This window comes from Talpa occidentalis, unplaced genomic scaffold (genome assembly GCF_014898055.3).
Source record: "Talpa occidentalis isolate TD23 unplaced genomic scaffold, MPIMG_talOcc4v2.1 talOcc4.7, whole genome shotgun sequence".
Taxonomy (NCBI): Eukaryota; Metazoa; Chordata; class Mammalia; order Eulipotyphla; family Talpidae; genus Talpa; species Talpa occidentalis.
The window spans coordinates 53055600-53075571 of NW_023605083.1; the positions used below are offsets into that span (position 1 = coordinate 53055600).

Consider the following 19972-nt stretch of genomic DNA (forward strand, 5'->3'; position numbering starts at 1 on the left):
TCGTCTGTCACGTGGGGCTGATGAGAACACCTCTGGGTCATTCAGTGAGCCCACACGCGAGCCCCATAAAGACAGACCATTTCTGCTGCTGTGAGGGTTTCCCCTGAGCTTTTCAAGAACAAATGGGAGGCAGCTCTCAGGGGGCAGGACCAGGCCCCTGAAGTGAAGCCCCCTGGAAACCAGAGTCAGGCTCTTCCTTGTCCCCCTCCAGAAGCAGCTGCTGGACTGGAAAGCCTTCACGGAGGAGGAGGCAGAGAGCCTGGTGAACCCATCCTTCTTCCAGATGGTGGGGGTGCTCCAGAGCAAGGTGGAAGAGGAGCTGGAGTGCTTGGATGTGCGTAGCTGGGGAGTGGGGTGGGGTCACAGGAGTGTTGGCTGTCAGAAGAGTAAGGGTTGGGGGCTGCCACCTCTCCTGTCACAAGTGAGTCCACCGGTGCTGCACAGGGCTCCACATACACAGTCTTGGGCAGTGGGTGCTCCCCAAACCCTGCTGAGTCTGAGCACTGAAAGGCTATCCAGAGCATTAAGTACCCCCCACCCCTGCAAAGAGGACATTTTCTGTAAAGGGTCAGAGAGTAAACATTTTAGGGGATGCTCCTCAGTTTTTTGTAACAGTCTCATTGCTCATACGCAGTCCTCAGCGAGGTTGAAACAAATGGGTGCTGAACTGAAATTTGAATTTTATGTCATTTTCACACTAAATAGCTTCTTTTGATTTTTTCAGTCATTTAATAATGTCAAATCTGTGCTTGAGGGCCACACACAAAAAAGGCAGAGGACCAAATGTAGGCCACAAGCCACATTTGTAGACCCCTGACCCAGAAGAGAGCATAGGACACACATATTTTTAAAAGATGGGAGAGATGAAAATTTGAAAACAGACTAAGGTTTGACTCAGATGCAGAGAGTGCAGGAAGAAAAGATGCCCCAGGCCAAGGTCCACCTGAGTGCCAGGCTGGCATCTGGAGCAGACCCTTTTCTCTTCTTGGCACCACTCTTCATCTTCTTCCCATCAGTGACTTCAGTGAACATGAGCAGGTCTGGAATAGGACTTCAGGGTTGGCCAGTCTAGGGGCATGGCCCTGGCAGACTAGAAATGCTGTCCCAGGGGAGGGATGCCCATGAACCAAGGTGTGGCCTAGAGATGGCCTTAACGATGGTGCTCGGACGACCATGGCCTGCTCAGAGAGATGCGGGTCTTCCAGTGGCTGTCGAGGGACCCTCATGAGTGGGGCCCTCCTCCCCATTCTGGGCCAGGTGGCACTCAAGACTTCTTCTCTGGGTTCTTCCTTTCAGAAATCCTTTGAGGCCCTGGCAAAGAGAACAGAGTGGCAGAGCTTAGACCTCTTCAGCTACTTCCAGGAGGCCGTGCAGCTGTGGGAGGCGCATCAGAGTGACCTGTCTGTGCAGGAGGTGGAGCTTGAGAAGAGGACGGAGCACCAGCAGCAGAAATGCAGCCTGGAGGACAAGGTGTGCCCCCCGGCCCCAGTCGTCTCTGCAGCAGATGAAGAGAGGGCTGTACCCAAATTGTCGGTTGCCCGATGATCTTTCTCAGGGTCCATGAACTCAGGATTTAGGTGTTAAAAAAAAATGTACCCTAGGTGCAAATGTAAAACCTAAAGCTATAAAACCTGAAGAGTTGGGGAATTTAAGGCTCACCTTGGTCATAGGACCAGATGGGAGTAGAAATCTGCCTGAATCAGGTCTAGGTTTATGATGGGTTCCTGGATCCAAATGTGTCTATAAGAGGGCATGTGTGGGAAACAGACAGTTGGAGGGTGGGAGGCATATGAAGCATACCCTTTGCCCCCAGGACATGAGACCAGCCCCTCACCACCTGCCTTCACACCATAGTGGGTGGAAGAGACATACTCAGTATCTGATTTCCAGTGTGACAGGGAGGAACAGATGCCATGGGGATCTGGGCAGGGACCTGCCCAGATGACATGGGTATGAGAAATATGTCCCTGAGGAGTCTAGCTAAGCTGGGTCTCTAGGGATATAAAGAGTAGGCAGAGAAGAACATTCTAGGCAGAGAGTAGAACCCAGAGTCCCAGAGCTGTGGTGCCTGGACGTGCCTAGGCACCCGGACCTCACCCCCAGGGCCAGGATCTATGTGTGTCACCTATATTCTGAGCTCTGGAAACTCACGCCTGCCTCTCCCTGTTTTGCGGTTGGCCACCAGGCCGAGGAGGCCCAGCTTGACCAGCTTGTAGACCAACTGCGGCAGCAAAGCCTTGAGGAAATGCTGAAGATTCACCTGGAAAGGGCCAAAGATTTTCTAAAGACTATGAGGAGCAGGTAGGCTGACCAGACCCTGAAAGACAGAGAAGCTGGCCTGGAACCCATATTCAGGGTCAGAGGCAGCCTGCTTAGGAGCCCATGGGCCTTCCCTGCAGGCTCAAGAATAAAATATTGCTTCCAACTTTGCAGAGTGTTGTGGTCCTTGGCAGCTCTGCTCTCAACTAAGAGAGATGATTCCAGGGAGAACTTTGGTCTGGAAAGTTAATGGAGGGAAGCTTCAAGGCCATGTAGTTTAAAGGCCAAGAATATATCAGAGAAAAAAATGTCCTTCATTCCTGCCCAACAATACCCTTTCATGGACATATACATTTATATATAGTATATAAATATATTTTATATAGTATATGTATGGTTATTTACATAAAGATTGGATCATACTATGCAAATAGTTTTATAATGACAGATACTGTTCCATTTTTAAATGACCATATGGAATTCATTAGTGTGGATTTTTCTTTTTTCTTTTTTTTTTTTTTTGCTCTAGATTGCATTTATTTTTTTTTAAATAATAAATTTTATTTTTGTATTCCCCATACAATTGCAACCCCCCCATTTTGATCCCAATCCCTCCCCTCCCGCCCCCCCCCCCCCAAAAAGTGTCTCTGGTTCATAGTTTTTTGTTGATTTTGATTTTCACTTTCTTACAGTTATTCATTTTCCTGGTCCCTTATTTAAGTTTTCTAGATTCCTGCTATGAGTGAGACCATCCGGTATTTTTCTTTTTCTTTCTGGCTTATTTCGCTGAGCATGATCCCTTCCAGCGCCATCCATGTTGCTGCAAATTGCATGTGTTTATCTTTTTTGAATGCTGAGTAATATTCCATGGTATATATGTACCACATCTTCTTGATCCAGTCATCTATTTTTGGGCATTTGGGCTGTTTCCAAAGCTTAGCTATTGTAAATAGTGCTGCTATAAACATAGGGGTGCAGGTGCCCTTTGGGATTACTGTTTCTGTGTCCTTTGGGTAAATACCTAGGAGTGGAATTGCTGGATCATATGGAAGCTCCATCTTTAGTAGGTTGAGGACTCTCCACACAGCTCTCCATAGTGGTTGGACCAGTTTGCACTCCCACCAACAGTGCAGGAGAGTTCCTTTTTCTCCAGTGTGGATTTTTCTTAACCATCCCTCAATGGAAGCACTTTTTTAGGTTGGTTCTAATATTTCAATATTAAAAATAGTTCTCTGGAACTATCTTATATCTTTGTGCCTTTTTTATAAAAAAATTTATAAGGGCCAATCACAGAAATGAAATTGCACTGCCAGTTCACTGCAGTACTTAGATTCATTTATCTGGAGGCAAATAAGTAACTCTTGAGCTTTGGTCTTCTCATCTGAAAGAGAGGGGCCACAGGGCCATGAAGGGTTTGATGGGATAATGAGGGCAAAGATCAAGGACAGAGAGAGGAGAGTAGACGAGAAATGGGAACTCTTGTTACAACAACCAGAGAACTCGCTCATGTGCATTTACCAAACTTTCTACGAAGAGTTTTCATTCCCTGTGTAAAGAGAACAATAGCAAAGCAAACCAAGACCTGTTACTGTGAAAGGAAGCCTAAACAGCAGGTCTGTGCAGAGTGAAATGTCAGATTCCAGCCCATTTCGAGGGTCAGGACAAGACCCTGATTTTTTTCTTTCGTACATTATTCATTTTTGTACAGCACCTGATCTCTCCCCTGAGGTGTTGTCCCCATAACTCTCCCACCACCACAGCACCCATGAGCCATCACCATAGTCCCTTGTGCTTTCCCTCCCTGTTTTGACCCTTTTCCTTCCTCTCCCCTGCTAGATGCCTCAGATCTCTGATCAGCTTGCAAGTTTTGTCCTTTCATCTTTTTTTTTCTCCTGATTTAATTTGCTTAGCATAACCCCTTCCAGCTCCATCCATGTTGCTGCAAATGGCATGAGTTTATCTTTTTGATTGCTGAATAGTGTTCCATCCCACCACATCTTCTTGATCCATTCACCTGTTTTGAGGCATTTAGGTTGTTTCCATATCTTAGCTATTGTAAATAGTGCTGCAATAAACATAAGAGTGCAGGTTTCCTTTTGAATTAAGTGTTTTTGTGTCCTTTGGGTAAATTCCTAGGAGTGTAATTGCTGAGTCATATGGTAGATCCATTTTTAGTGTTCTGAGAAACCTGCGCACAGCTTTCCAAAGTGGCTGGACTGGTCTGCATTCTCACCAGGGTGTAAGAGTGTTCCTTTTTCTCCACATCCTCCCCAGCATTTGTTGTTGCCAGTTTTTTTCATTATGCCCATTCTCTAGGCTGGGGTATCCCACACAGCTGAACTCCCTTTAGACAGTGACCTTATTCCCCTCCCTCCCAGGCACGAGAGATCTCATGCCCTCCTGACAAAGGAAGTCACGGAGTACCCCATGATCATCCTGAAGGCGCTCAACTCCTACAGCTCCTCCCTCAGCAGACACTTCCATGTTCGTGAAATCTTTGAACAGGTGGGACAGGGGTAGTGAAAGCCCAGCCACTCATCAAGAAGCAAAGGGAAGAGAATGACTGCTTGTCCTGATTTGCCTCAATTTTGAATGCTGCCCTAAGCCCCTTCGGAGTTAGAGTTCAGGTCAGGGCATGAAGGAGGAAGAAGCTGAAAACATTTCTAAATGGGACACTGACTACCCCCTCTGCTACTCAGGGACCCCTCATGAACTCTGCCAAGCACAATCCATAGGCTGCTAAAACAGGGTGCCATGTGCCTCAGAAGTCCCTGCTTCAACAATGGTAGCCCAGATCCCCATCTCATCTCCTTCACCCCTCACCTCCTCTCTCTCAGTGTACCTGCATGTTGGTTGCTGTCAGCTACAGGAGCTCAGAGCATGCTCTAGAAGATGTTTTCTGGAGGGCAGGCACGGCTTCCTGACTTTTATCCAACATCAAGTGCCCTTAGCACAGGGGCTCACCCACAGTTGAGACAGATGATATCTCCCCGGGCAGAGGCGGGAAGCCTGAAATGGCCTGGTCTGATGCTTGCAGAGTTCGGCTCTTTCCCACACAGCCAGCTGGAGTCCTGCATGGCCAGAGCTGAAAATACTGTGGTTGACAGTGAACCTGGCTGAGGGTCTCCAATATGGGGGTGCCCAACTCCTGGGAGAATCCCTTCCCTCACCAGGGATTCCCATTCTGATTGCACCTTCACTCAGTGTTCCATGTTTTTCCCTTGCAGAACCTGGATGGGGAAGTCATTTTCAAAACCAGGGAACCAGGTAACACTTTCACAACTCAGTTCCGCTTGTTCCTGACTTCACTCTTGTGTTTGTTGCTGCATAGTGGTCTATGTCTGTATACTTGACTAGGCTGGGGAGGCAAATCCAGGCTACATTTGTAACCTATTTCTTCTTCTATTTGGGGGGCTGGTGATCAACAGAAGCACATGAAAAGCATTCCCAGGAGATAATGAGAAAACAGAAGAGAAGAAGGTGGTCAAAAGCAGAAGAGAGAAAAATAAAAATAACCGTAACAAGAGGAACAAGCTCTTCAAGTTCAGCAGAAGAAATAGGAAAAGATCAAGAAGCTGAGTCCTCCATAGCTGAAGAGATAGAATTGAACCAGCAGGAAGTCTTCATCCTGGGCGACGAGATAGATGATTTCCTAGAGAATGATATGCAGGGATCTGAAGAAATGCAAGTTGAAAAAGGAAGTTCCTTCGAACCATCTCTGAGCCAGGAAAATGTGATGGATCCAGAAAAGGAGGAGGTGGAGGAGATGAAGGAGAAGGTGAAAGAGGAAAATGAGAAGGAACAGGAAGAAAAGGAAGCGGTGAAGAGCAAAGAGGAGGAAGGAGAGGAGAAGGGAGACCATGAGAGTTTATTTACGGACAAGGTAGGCTGGCAAGATTCAGTTTTGAATGTGAGGAAACTTTGCTGTGTTCACTCTGAAGACCTTTAATACAAGCCAGTAGTGTGGGCTTCACTGGAGTATATAAAAAGAATTAAAAAGGTGTGCACCCTGGTTGTTTTTCTTAACAGGGATTCAATTCTTTTTTTTTTTCAAGATTTATTTATTTATGCACATAAAAACTGGGATACAGGCCAGATGTGCAGGGCGTGAGAGGATTCACCAGAGACATAGTGGGGAGCAGAACAGGCAGACGGACTGAAAATACTGCTGAGGGGAGCAGCGGGCGCGACCATGCGTGTTTTTCCCATGTCTGCCACACCATGTGGGTATCTTCCTGTCCAGCTGGGAATCGAACCCAAGCTGCAGAGGCTGCAGACAGTTTCACAGCTGTGCTCAACCCGCTGTGCCACCAGGGAGGTCCAACAGGGCTTCAATTCTTATCTCACAGCAATGTTTTGTTGTGTTTTTTTTTTTAATTACCCTTCTTCTCTACACATCCAGTCCTATGACCTCTTCCAAAGTCACCCCTCAACTATATGACTTTGCTCATGTTTCCCTGGTCTTCTCTCTTTGTCAGTTCCTCTTTATTGTGTAGATCAACTTAGTCTCTCCATTCCTTCTCTCTTCCCATTCTTTGATTTTATAACAAAAAAGACCCATATCTAAGCCAACAGACAGAGCTCTTCTTAGAGGGTAGGGAAGTGATTAATAAATCTTATCCTCACAACACCCTCAATCTCACAAAACTAAAACAGTAACTTGAATTCCATAATGATGACATTGAAAGACACTTTTTTCCTTTATTGCTGTGGGAGAATTGGCATATGAGACTTCTTTCTGAGCAGGATCTCAAACTCAAATGTCCACAGACATGTAATAGAAAAGAGGGGTGGAGACCAAAAACGAATGCCAAATGATGAAGACCATTGTCTTAGTACATTCAGGCTGCTCAAACAGGTTGCCACAGACTGGGTGGTGGCTGTAAATAGCAGAACTTTATTCCTCACAATCCTGGCAGCTGAGATGTCCAAGGACAAAGAGATTTGGTATCTGGTAAGGACCCACTTCCTGGTTCATAGATGACCATCGTCTTGCTGTGTCCTCACATGGCAGAAGGGAAAAGGGAGATCTCTGGGACACTAACCCCATTCACGAGGACTCTGCCTTCATGACCTAATCACCTTCCAAAGGCCCTACCTCCAAGTACCCAGACATTGAGGATATGAACCTAGGGGCAATACCAGCGTTCAGTCTTTGGCAACTGTGTACTTATTACTCAGCTCCAGCCAATAATGCCATGTGGGAATGTGACTCAAACTAGCCAGATTCTCTGAGTTTTTAAGAGAAATCAAATTTCTATTTGGAATTTCCCAAGAGTTATGGGCAATATTCAGCCCCCAGGTTTATAACCTCTGGTGCCTAAAACCCTGTGGTTTAGATCCCCAGGTCTGTTTGATGGTGTCAATTCTAAAGTCTTATTTTCTGCTTAGGCTGTAGCTGAGGAAGAGAGTGAAGAAGAGCTCTCCCAGGAGTTTATGGAGTCCTTTACAACCTCCAGTGGGAACACTTATTTTGTCTTCCTGCCCCTGGAACAAGAAGAGGAGAGTTGCAAGAAATCCCATTCCAGCCTTTTTGCTGTTCTCATCAACAACATGCCCAGCGCCAAGTTCCTAGAACAAGTGATCATTCCATCCAAACTCATTTTAGAAATTAAGAAACAGTGAGTAGAAATCCCTTTATTCATATTCTCTCATGCCAAGTTTTATTAACAAGCTGAAATGTTAAAACAAAAAGTTGCATTAATTTCATCTGGAAAAAGAAAATGTGTAGGTAACTGAGGGTAGAGGCCACACACACACACACACACACACACACACACACACACACCAGAATGTCCAGGAATTCCTTGTAGGCACAGATATCCTCTGTAAGAGTGACCCCTTCTGCCTGTTTTAGGATGCCATGCTGGCATAGGCCTTGTACATAAGATACAGCATAGCTTCTTTCCATCCAGACGAGATACAGCCAAAAAATACTACCAAAGAGTTTTCAAAAAGGGTTTTTAACATCCACCACAGTGTTCTGCTTGCTGCACAGCCCCACCAGCACTGGCATTCACAGTGTTTCTGTTAGCCATCCTCTTGGACATGTGCTCATGGGTCCATCATGGTTTGAATTTGGGCTTTCCTGATGAGTAATGGTGCTGTGCCACTCTTCAAATACTTGTTGGCATTTGGTTAACTTTCTGTAAAATGCCTAGTCAAATCTTCTGTCTTTTTTTCTCCCTGCTAGTCTGTCTTTTCCCTTGCTAACATGAAGGATTCAGTTAGTTTCGTATCCTATGTGGGTTTTTTTCCCAGATCAATATTTGGGAAGTGTTTACTCCCCTTCTGCTCTTCCCTTCTTACTCTCTTGGTGTAGTCTGATAAAGAGAAGCTCTTCATTTTTATAACGTCCAGCTTATAATTTTTGTCTTTATGGTCAGTGTGATTTGTGTCTTATCTAAGAAATCTTCACCTGCTCCAATGTCATGAGAATATTATTCTCTTATTTACTACATATGCTATTGTTTTAAACTTCTATATTTAGATTTAAAATCTACCTGGTATTGACTTGTATTACTATGTGAAGTAGTAACTTGGAAAACCAAGTGACCTCAGGCCATTTGACAAGACTCTCCATCCCCCACTGCACTTTCTTTACATCTCTGTATTTCTATTACCTTGCTTATTTGCTATAGCTTTCTATTATGCACTAATACTGACTGGTAAAAATCTTGCAATGTTGGTCTTCTCCAAGGTTGTCTTGATGGTGTCTTTAAAGGGCCTTTGATGCAGTCCTTTACATTTCTATATAAATTTGAAATCAGTTTTTTTTTAAAGATTTTATTTATTTATGCATACAAGAGCTAGGGTACAGGCCAGAGGTGGGGGCGGTGAGAGGATTCACCAGAGACAAAGTGGGGAGCAGAACAGGTGGATTGACTGAAATACACTGCTGAGGGGAGCAGCAAGCAAGACAGGAGAGGTCTGCTGCACCATGTGTGTTGCTCCCTGGCTGGCCAGGAATCAAACTCATGCTGCAGAGGCTGCGGACAGCTTCATAGGTGGCGTCTTAACTTCTTGTGCCACCAGGGAGGCCCTGAAATCAGTTTTTATAAGAAAACATTTGCTGATCTTTTTTATGTTATTGTATTGAATCTATAGAGAAATCTGGGGAGAACCAACATCTTAACAATGCATACCCAAAATATCATCATCGATTTTTAAAAGGAAGTAAGGTAAACTGGGAAAAATATTTGCAACTCACACCACAATCAAAAGATTTTATGTTCTCAATATATAAAAAGTTCCTAGAGATTGATAAGAAAAAAAGCAACTAAATAGTGGAGAAGAGGGCAAAAGATATTACTGGATAGTATACAGAAAAAGAACGTAAATAGTCTTAAACACTTGAATATAAGCTCAACCTCAGTGACAGCATGACAAAATTGTCTAATTCAAATGTTTGACGATGCACTCTGAGGCGATGGGGAAATTCATTGTTGGTGGGAGTTCAGCTGATCTTGTGATTGAATCAAGTCGACCTTATCTACCAGAACCACAGATGCAGTTTAGCCTTTGACTTAACAATTACAGTTTAGAGTATTTATTGCATAGAACTTCTTCCACAGTTGACATGTGTTCAGGGTTAACCACCGCAGATAGTATTATTTGGTAATAACAAACAGTGAGCAACCACCCAGTGTCTTCCAGCAGGAGTGTGGTTCAATGCAAGTTGGTATACTCAGACAAAGAAATATCATGTCATTGAAAATAAAAGAAGGAGTAGAGAAGGGGGAGCACTTATGACATCAGTGTGGGAGGGTCTATCCCTGGTCACTGTTGCTGGCAGGGCTGACCCGACCCTCACTGGTCTTTCCCTCAGACTTAGAGCTGGTTTTTTTGAGCACCTAGAGAAGTGGTTTGACCAGCGTTCCCTTCACACCCGGGTCATCGTGTCCACCAAGATAAACCAGCTGGAGTCAGAACTGGAGCTGTATCTGCACCTGCACCAGCCAAGAGCCCAAAACATTGAAAAGGACATCCACAACGTCAGGGCAGGTACAGGGCCTGGCTGGGGAGGCTGCCCTGCCACCCTCCTTGGTGTCTGTGCCACTGCAGCTCCCTGCTCACCAGCTGCCCTCCTCGGCACCAAACAATATTTAGCATGTCATCACACCATGTGAGACACATGGAAGGGCTCGCACCTCCTGGGTTGGAGAGAAGGTAGTACTCAGAATCCTCAGCCAAGATTTTTTTTTAGATTTTTTGCATTTTAAAAGAGGGCATTAGATGCTGAAATGAAGAATGTGTCCTGTTTTAACTATGTGGATCCTAGGTATACCTGCCTAATACACACCTGCATGGATGCTTTAGAGGCAAGTCTGACTCGGTGGGTCACCTGACCCCTCTGACTCCTTCCTTGCCTGCAGAAGGGGATGTTGCTGGTGGTAATTAACTCTCCTGGAAATGGTGCAGTGAGGAATCATGACCACCAAGTACAAACCACAGCCTCCAAAAATACCAATAAGTAATTTCAGCTTATAATTTAGAATGTTTAAAAAGAGGTGCCATTTCTCTCTCTTAGGCAGAAGACTCCATCAATGGGGAGGGGGACACACTCTCAGTTGGAGCCTTCAGTGACCCCTGTAACGTTTTCATTCATGTCATACTTCAAACTCCATTCTAGAACTGAAGCCCTTATAGAAAGCCTCCACACGATTCCACCTACCTCCCATTGCCTGGAGCAGTGAGGAGCTGGATCAAGCAACCTGGCCGGTGGCCTTGGGGACCTGCTTGACTGTTGTTCTCATCTATGTGCTTTAAGTATAAATGTGAATGAAGATCTCTGAAGGCTGCTTCCTTCCCCTTTCCCGGCTCCCTGGCCCAATGCACAGTGTGAAAATCGAGGCCAGAGAAACAAGTCCCAGAGTCATGCCATTTGTTTTGGGCAGAACTGGAACCATGGTGCCTTCACCACTCTAGGCAGTAGGGAGGTCAGATGGGGTGCCCTGGGATTGGATTCTAGTTAGCACCAGTGAACTCCTATGTGAGAACTCCTGAAGGCCAAATCCTGGTTCCTTTCACTCCGCCTTAGAAGTCGCTTAGAACTGAGGTTCATTGGAAACAAGCTGGTGCTAGTACAAAGGAACAAACTCACACTGCCCAGATTTGTGCTGGTTGCTTTCTCCCAGGCCCTCTCACTGACATCCCCACCTCCCCAACACCCTTCACCTGCCCCACCTGCTCCCTGTTGCTTTCCTGGGGCTCCCCATCTCCCAGGCTTTGTTCTTCTGTAGGCACAGTGTCTGCACCAGCAGGAACCCCCTGCGCACAGCCAGGCAGTGCCTCTTCTCCAGTTAGATGCCCTGGGGTGGTCTCGGGTTGGCCTCTCTGAGATCTGCGCCCATTCCCAGGCCAAGCCCTGGTGAGGGCAGCAGTGGAAAGATATGGGACCTTGACCTAAGTGCCCCCTGCTCTGAGGCTGTCCAGGAAAGGCATAACCAGAGGTGACTTGGGATCCCAGCACGCCCGTGTCCTTTTTCAGCCGAACTCTTGCTTCACCAAGAGCGGCTGGACAGCCACTGTGCTGGGGTGGTTGAGACACTGAAGAAGGAGAAGATGATGTTTCACCAGTTCCAAGAAGAGCAAAACATGAGGAGCAAAAACTTCCGCCGCAAGATTTATGACATGGAACACATCTTCTTGAATGCCACCAAGAGCCAGAGGTGAGAACCCTGGGAGCCTTCCCCTTGGCCTCATGGCTCTAGAATCCCAGCTCCTGGTGGACAAGAGAGTCAAGGTTTCCAGGCCCACAGCAACCTCCACTTTGCAGTGAACTTCTCTCTAAGAGTAAGCATTCCACTGTGTGAAACATTGGGCGGGGGGCTGAGTGTTGGCAGGGGTGAGAACAACCAGACAGAAAAGGTACACTTGGTCAGACTGCAGGGCTGAAGATGACACGTCCCAGAATGTCCACAATGGGAAATACCACTGCCCTCGGGGGAAACCAGAAGAATTTCCTGCCGGAGGGTCTCTGGCATAGGATGGAGGAAGGTGTGAACAGGTGGAATTATCCCCCCAGAGAAGGAGGTTCTGCCCAGCTCAAGGTAGGGATGTGCTCAGGGCAGAGCCAGGGTTTCAGAGAGAACATTCAGTATTTGAGATGGAAGCTGTTACCCAGGAAAGGCCTCAGCCAGATAACAGGTGAGGGTCCTCTTAGCCACGTGCACAGAAGTCAGGTGCATAAGGGGCAGCTGGGGCAGGGAGTGCAGTGGGGTATAAAGACAAAACTTATAGGGCACTCTTGCTGGAGAGCAGCCTGACACAGGAGCCAGGCTGCTGGGTGTGGAGGCCCGTGCTGGAAGGAAGATGAAGACCCACAGGACCTGGGGATTCTCTTACCAGTTTGGTGGCAGGAGGCAGAGAGAAGAAAGGGGTGCCCTCTGCTCTAGTACACTGAGTGTTCCACACTGGATCCTGCACACTGTTATGAACTTCCTTCCAATGCCTCTGCCACCCAGAAAAGGGGCCGTAGTTCTGGGGGCCCACAGCTAGGTGCAGTGTGTGGAGCTTAAGCAGCCTCCCAGGCTGCTCTCCATGCCCTGGATAGCGCCGTGACCTCTGTGTCCCCCAGGCTGGCCACCTGTTATCACCTGTCCCTCCTGTGTCCCCAGGCTGACCACTCTCAGCATCACGCTGCACCGGGAGCTGCTTAGCTACGTCGACGTCATCCAGGTGTCCCTGCGCAGCTTCCGACAGTACCTGGAGGAGAGCCTGGGCAAGCTCCGCTACTCCAACATTGATTTCATCAAGCAGTGCAGGTGGGAGCCAGCGTCCAGGAACTATTGAGAGCCAGTCTTGTTTCCCTCCTAATTTTTTGTGACAAAAATATCCATATTGTAAAATTATCCATATTGGCCATTTTAGGTGTCCAGTCCGTTCACAGCGCTGTGCTACCATCCCCACCATCCACTTCCAGAACTTTGTCATCTTCCCTAGCGGAAGCTTTGATCACACAAAACACTAACTCCCACTCTCCTTTTCCCCCACCCCTGCAACCACCATTCTCCTTTCTGTCCCTATGGATTGGGCTACTCTCGGGAGCTCACATAAAGGGAATCACACAATATCTGTCCTTTCGTGTGTCTGGCCTGTCTCGCTGAGCACAGTGTCTCTGATGCTTACCCACGTTGTGGCATGGGTCAGAATTCCACTCCTCCTTAAGGCTGAAGATAATTCCATTGTGTGAATCAGCCACATTTGTCATCCCACTGGTCCCTTGATATACTTGGGCAGTTTCCTTGCTTCTGTCCTTGAACTACCTGCATTCATGTTACCATCATCTAAAAGCCTTGTCAACGCCATCACACCATTTGGGATGGATGAAAAAGTTTCCTGTCTCATCAGTGGCTTTTATTTCTTCCAAATTACCTTCAGATTGTTTTCAGAGGGAGGCAACTTTTCTTCCGAAGAAATTGCTTCACTGTGTCGTCGACTAGAGAAAGAAACTTCCCGGATAGAGTTTGTGGAAAATGTAATCATGATCAACATGGAGAAGATGGAGAATGAGTACCTGGATCAGGTGGGTGAGCCCTGCCCTGACCTCCAGGCAGGCTTCCCGGTTATAAGTTGGTTACCTTAGCTATCACAGGATAGGTATTTCCAAGCACTAATGGAGCCTGAAGCTCTCTGCTTAAATAGTCCAAAAGTTCCAAATGAAGCCCCCTCCCTCACTTTTTAATCTTTCTTTATAGGCCAATGATGTCATCAACAAGTTTGAAAGTAAATTCCATAATCTGTCTGTGGACCTTATTTTCATAGAGAAAATCCAGCGGTTGCTGACAAACCTGCAAGTGAAAATCAAGTGTGAGGTGGGACTGATTCACTCTCCATCTGGTGGATGTTTGTCACATGCAGTTGCAAACAAGGCAGTGTCCCTGGTGCTGGGGGTACTCGTGTGTCTCTTTCCTGTGGGACATGCACTCCAGCAGAAAGACAGAGGTTAAATCATTGAGTCATTATGCACCAATCTTCCGGTAAACTAACTTATTTTGATTAGCTCTATTGGTCCTCCCAAGAATTGCATGAAGCAAGTGCTATTTTTTTTTTTAACTAAAAGCATTTCTTAGAGCTTTTAATATATGGATTTTATTGTGATCACTTGTGAGGCGCTATACCATGCATTGTTTTCCAAAATTATTTGATAACCAGATCCTGTACTTTAGAAATTAACCAGTGTCCTTAAAAACAATTTTTTGGAAATGTTATACTAGAGGATATTCTCTCACTTCTCACTCCCAGTACCAAGGTCATTGGGTAAAAATAGATCAAAGAGAATTACAGCAAGCTTGAACCTTAAGAAATCAAGGTCCTGCTGCCTCAAGCTGGAGGGGCTGATGCCAGATGCCAAAACTGCAGACTGAAGGATCTAGATCTGAATTCAGTTCTGCTGGATAGATTTTTTCTTTCATTTTCTTTTTACCTATGGGAGTTAAAGGCAAGGCCCATCTTTATCACATTTTAGCGATAAAGAAACAGGCAGAAAGTAATTCCATGGCTTAGGCAGTTACTTAAATGGTGGAGTCAGCATGTGACCCCAGGTATGACTGATGCCAGAAATCATGTCCTTAAACACGAACAGCCCACCCAGGCAACAAGAGGAGAAGAGGGCCAGGTGAAGTGTGTGGAGGGTGCAGGGGGAAGGATTTAGGCTAGACTTGCAATGTGATGCTCTCAAAGATGTCATGGAGAAGTAGGAATCACCCAGGCAGGTCAGTGGGGAGCAGTATCCTAGAGAGATCTGGGGAAAGTCCTGGGAGGCTGGAGTCAAAGGAGAAAGAGCTTGCACACACACATGCACACAAACACAAACACAAACCGGGGAGCAATGAGGCGAAAGAGTTGGCTGGGCCAGTCAGCAGGGCCTTCTGTGTTGGGCTCTTCGTGCTGAAATAATGGTCAGGGTGGTGAGGACCAGGAAGGGGTGTATGTGAGGGGAGCCTTCTGCCTGCTGGGTGCAGAAAGGTGAGGAGGTGTTAGGAGTGAGTCAGGCTGCTGAGACTAAGGCAGAGAGAACAGTGTCCTGGACAAGATGCCAGCAGGGACAAATTCCATTTCCACGGTCGAGTGGTAGTAGGGTGGTGGGATTTTAATGAAGTATGAAATATATAAATACATATACAATAGAGTACCAATAACATCATATAATATAGATATATAATATAAAGTTACATTGATAACATTTATATAAGATACATAATTATGTATGTTAATATATCACTATATTTATAAAATATAATATACAAATATATATAAAGTAATATATGCTTCTAATATATAATTTTGTGGCTTTATATATCAATTATAGCTCAATAAATAAGAAAACACTTTTTTCTATCTATGAAAATATGGGATAATACATGTATATAAAACATATATATATATTTATGCGCACAAACAATTATAGCCTCTTGCTATTTATTCAATTTTTTAAAGTTCTATAATCCCTAGAGTTTCACAAACACCATTTTGATGGCTTCCTTTTCCTGGATGTTGCTGTTTTTGCTTAACTGTTCCTTTTTTGGAGGAGCCTTTAGTGGCTTTGCCTATGACCACACAGTGCTGTGGTGAATACACTCCTCCAGGTAACTGATTAAGTCTGGGTGGCCTCTCCCAGGGCTAGAGTGACTGGCTCGGGGCAAGAAGGTCAGCAGGTTGTTGCTTTCCACGTGGCTTAGACACACACGTTCTCTCAGCAGTAGAACTTGAGGGTGTCCTCCTAACTTCTCACTAGCATCATAGGTTGCCAATTTTATTTTTAGATCTAATCTATTTGATGGCTAAAAAAACTTTTTATTTTACCCTGATCTAGTTTCTGATAAGATTGCACATATTTGTGCTGATTTTATTTTTTCCAGTGCTAATCCGTCTCTCAGATAAGGTGTTTTGCTGAACATTTTCCTGACCAAAATAAGTATTCTAGAAACAAATCTCCAAACCTCTGGTTTGTCTAGGTGGCAAAATCCAATTTGCAAGCCAATGGATTAAATTCTTCTCTGAAGCAGCTTCAAAGCAAGGTAGAAATGTGTCGAAATTCACGGGGAGATAAAAAAGTAAGTGCCCTTATTGCTGTGTTTTGGTTGGGCCATTTAATTTAATTTAAATTGATTGGCAACATAAAAAACTTAGTAACAGCTACCCTCTTAAGAAAAAAAAAGTAAGCTCAGTAGGTAATAAACTATGAATAATAAAGATGCATCATACTAGAATCATAAATGGAAATAAGATGACATCAGTGGTCAAGGTTTCTCTAGTACAGATGGCCTCTGAGCCCTCCTACTTAACCTGGTTTTAGCTGATGGAATTAAGGAAGGGGAGGGAACTCCATCGTCTACACTCCCCAGTGTCTCCCAGGCATTGGTATAGAGTCCAGGAAGCATGGGGCTTGGGTCTGACTTCACTGACCTCCTGGGTCACCAGGCATCCCTCTCCATAACTGGAACTCAACCCGGGATGAAGCACAGAAACCTCTATCTGCCCCCTGCATAGCCACGTATTGTTTGATTTTTCATTTGTTTTGCTCTTTGCACATAAACTTGTCCCGTCCATTGATATCAATGTTTTCTGTGGTTATTCGAAGTTTGAATTAGTGCAAAGTTGGGGGGAAGATTCTATGTGTGGTCAGCCAACTCCCTGGTCTGCATAGTAGGGCTCCTGCTGTTTACTTGCTTGTTTTCCTGCCACTGATGCCCATCTCTGCCCTTCTCCATTCCCCCTGCCCTCTGCCTCTCCCCATAATATTTTCTCAACAGTTCATGCAGCGCCAGACATCCCTGTGGAAGTTTCTCACATGGGCCTTCCCTCCTCTCCAAGTTCTGTCCTCTCTCTTCATTTCAGTGAGCATGTTGGTGGCACTGAGAGGACATTTTTTTTTCTACCTTTATTGCTTTTTCTTGCACAGTAACCCGAGCTTCTTGGAAAAAGTCAACACACACACACACACAAAGCGCCAAGTGAAGAGTACCCAGCCATCTTGTTCTCATTTTCTGCATTCATGACCATGTTGCGTATTTTCTTGTGAATGTTTCTACACATTCCTTGTGTTTATTTGCACCATAGCATGGGTGTTTCAAGGAAAGGTGGTTTTTCTATTTTCCCCCATGACTTGCCTGGTCTCACTTATGAACCCTACCAACTGGGGAATGGGGAAAATGAACTTAATCTGCTGTAACCCCTTCAGCATTTGCTCTCCCTCATTTCTTCACTTCCCACCCCCACTGCATAGCCTCCCTGAAGATGTCAGAATGTTGGGCAGGGTGTGGGGAGCTCACCCTCCTCCTGCCTGTGAGCCTGAGGGGACAGGTGATCTGCGCACTGGAGGAGCCCGGGTGGCACCTCTGCAGTGATCAGCAGGGAGGGGAGAGCAGAGCATCGAATGTGCAGTGGCATCAGGGCGGGCAGGAAAGGCAGAGGCCAGAGCCACGTGCTCAGGCTGCATGTGAGGAACACCTCTGGCGGCTGGTGCAGAAAGGTAGGGAAATGTGTGGGAGTAGGCTCCGGCAGAGGCGGAGGGAATCGTGACTGGCCAAGGGGCTGGCAGAGACATGTCCTAGTTCCACAGCAGAGGGGTGGGATGGGCAGAGTGAAGCTGCCGTGGAATGAAGGAAGCAGGAAGAGGCCAAGGCACCTCCTGGCCTGAGTCATCTGGTAGGTCAGTGAGCCATTCAGGAAATAGCATGTGAGGCCTGGCAAGAGGTGTGTGGGGTAGGTGGTGAAGATGAGCATACTCGCGGTTGCCTCTCTGCACACCTATGGAGCTTGGTCTGTGAGATGGCTGCTCTAAGGGTGAGGGGTGGGGCATGTGTTTGATGTGGTCCTGGAGATGGTGAGTTGACCCATCTGAAAGGCTGTGGCTGCTTCACCCCTGCTCATCCTCGCTACCTTGGGCCAAACAGTTTCTTCTACACATAGAATGTCAGAGACAGAAGAGATCATAGGGAATGCTCTGTGTCCCCACCATGCAGGTGGGAGACTGACTTGAGTGAAGTTAACTCATTTACTCATAACAAACCCAGAGAAGCAGCAAGAGAACTTCTAGTCATGGAAGGAGCCACTATCTGCGTGCAGCTGCCCGTGAGAGGAATCCTAGCATCCCTCCAGCCCAAGACCCTCCCTGAGTGAGCTACCTCTGTGCAACCAAGAGGTGTGCTCACCAGCTAGCCTCTGTCTCTGCAGTTTAGGTGGAATCAGCCTGCCCTCCCATAATTCACTTCCTGTGACTCTCTTCCTCCATGTTCTCACCAGATGGTAAGCTCAGAAGACCTCCTTAACTTTGTCCAAATGTGGAAAGAAAAACTGAACCAGAGGATTCAGTACCTTGACTGCATGCTGGACATGGTCACTCAAGTGGTCTTGACTGTAAGGAATGGCATGGGGTGTTAGGACACGGTGGGTGAACTGTTGGGAGATCGCAGGGCTTAACAGAGCCTTAGGGAAGAGGGGATTCCCAGGGCCCTGCTGGACCTCAGGCCTACTGGGATGCCTTGGACATGTCCCAGTGGAGTCACATCTGGGTTCAGAGATGGTCTGCTTCCCAACACTGATCTCTTAGGAGACCCCTCACCTCCTAGTACTACCTTTTTGCCCCCATCAGGACCCTTAGCTCATGCTACCCACCAACTCTCAAGCCAGCCTCACTGCTTGGCCACTTCCTTCCCAACAGCACCAATGAGCAACCACTGGCTTCTCTCCACCCCACCCCACAGCCTCACTCAATGCCCCCATCTCTTGCCCACTGGCTGCCCTTATCCTCTTTCTTCCTCCCATGCTCCATTACCTGAGAAGCAACCAAACCCAAGAGGTGTGCTTCTGAAAAAGGCCTGTCTTCTTACCATATCACCCTCCTGCCCTCAGGGACCTTTGACTGGATCCTCACAGCAGCCTCATGGTCTGCCCTCCATGGTGTCTTCATTTCTCTGACCCCTCTCTTCCCAGGATCTCCTGGCCCTAGTAGCACATCCTGTTTCCCCATGAGCCCTCAAACAGTGCAGCAAGGTCTCCATCTTGGGGACTGTTTCCCTAGATTGTGTATCCAGGAGGGCAGAGCCTGTGTTGCCTTCACCCCACATTCAGTCCCTCACACATCAGGTTTGGAACATCAGAGGTGCTCCACCAACTTCTGGGGAGGGGAGAGTAAGTGGACCCTCCTCAAGTTTCACTGTGGCCATGCTGCAGCCCCTGCCTCTTACTGCCAACTTTAAAACCTCCCCTTCCTTGGGAGAGGGGGTGGTTTCCCTGACATGTCACCAACTAAGCCTCCATTGCACACCAGCCTCCACTGCACCCAGCAAGAAAGGACTCGGGTCACACTGGTCCTTCCCTCAGGGACTTGCAGAGCCCCCACTGAGAAGAGACCCAGAGTCAAATAAGGAAGAGCCTGACTGAGCCTAGCTGTGCTATCACTGTGAGCCACTCCGGCCTTTCATTAAGATCCAACTTGTGCGGGAGGGGCCACTCAGTCATCTACACAGGGATTCACGCGCTCATTTGGGCCAAAGCACTACCTGGCACCATGCAGGCAACCTCATGCATCCATGACCCTCTGTCCCATAGATGCTGGAACTTTTTTTCACAGCACTGGTCCCAGTTTTGACCAAACATTTTCTTTGTAGAAGAGCATGTTCAATGTCTGTCTAACTAGACCATAAGTAAGTTCCACGGGGACGGAGGTCTCATATGACCTCTTCACCCTGCATCTCTGAACCCAGGC

At 46.7% G+C, this 19972-nt stretch overlaps 1 protein-coding gene across 1 annotated transcript in view; it reads left to right on the forward strand.

Moving 5' to 3' along the window:
- The window catches only part of CCDC180 (coiled-coil domain containing 180), a 53041-nt gene that overhangs the window by 18428 nt on the left and 14641 nt on the right, over nucleotides 1-19972 (forward strand). The window contains exons 13-26 of the mRNA XM_054689130.1: nucleotides 212-334; nucleotides 1297-1470; nucleotides 2186-2301; nucleotides 4638-4764; nucleotides 5487-5526; nucleotides 5688-6142; nucleotides 7651-7880; nucleotides 10088-10263; nucleotides 11750-11930; nucleotides 12879-13025; nucleotides 13642-13786; nucleotides 13959-14075; nucleotides 16218-16316; nucleotides 18508-18621. Coding sequence (XP_054545105.1) covers nucleotides 212-334; nucleotides 1297-1470; nucleotides 2186-2301; nucleotides 4638-4764; nucleotides 5487-5526; nucleotides 5688-6142; nucleotides 7651-7880; nucleotides 10088-10263; nucleotides 11750-11930; nucleotides 12879-13025; nucleotides 13642-13786; nucleotides 13959-14075; nucleotides 16218-16316; nucleotides 18508-18621 — 2244 coding nt within the window. The remainder of the gene's footprint in view (nucleotides 1-211; nucleotides 335-1296; nucleotides 1471-2185; nucleotides 2302-4637; nucleotides 4765-5486; nucleotides 5527-5687; nucleotides 6143-7650; nucleotides 7881-10087; nucleotides 10264-11749; nucleotides 11931-12878; nucleotides 13026-13641; nucleotides 13787-13958; nucleotides 14076-16217; nucleotides 16317-18507; nucleotides 18622-19972) is intronic.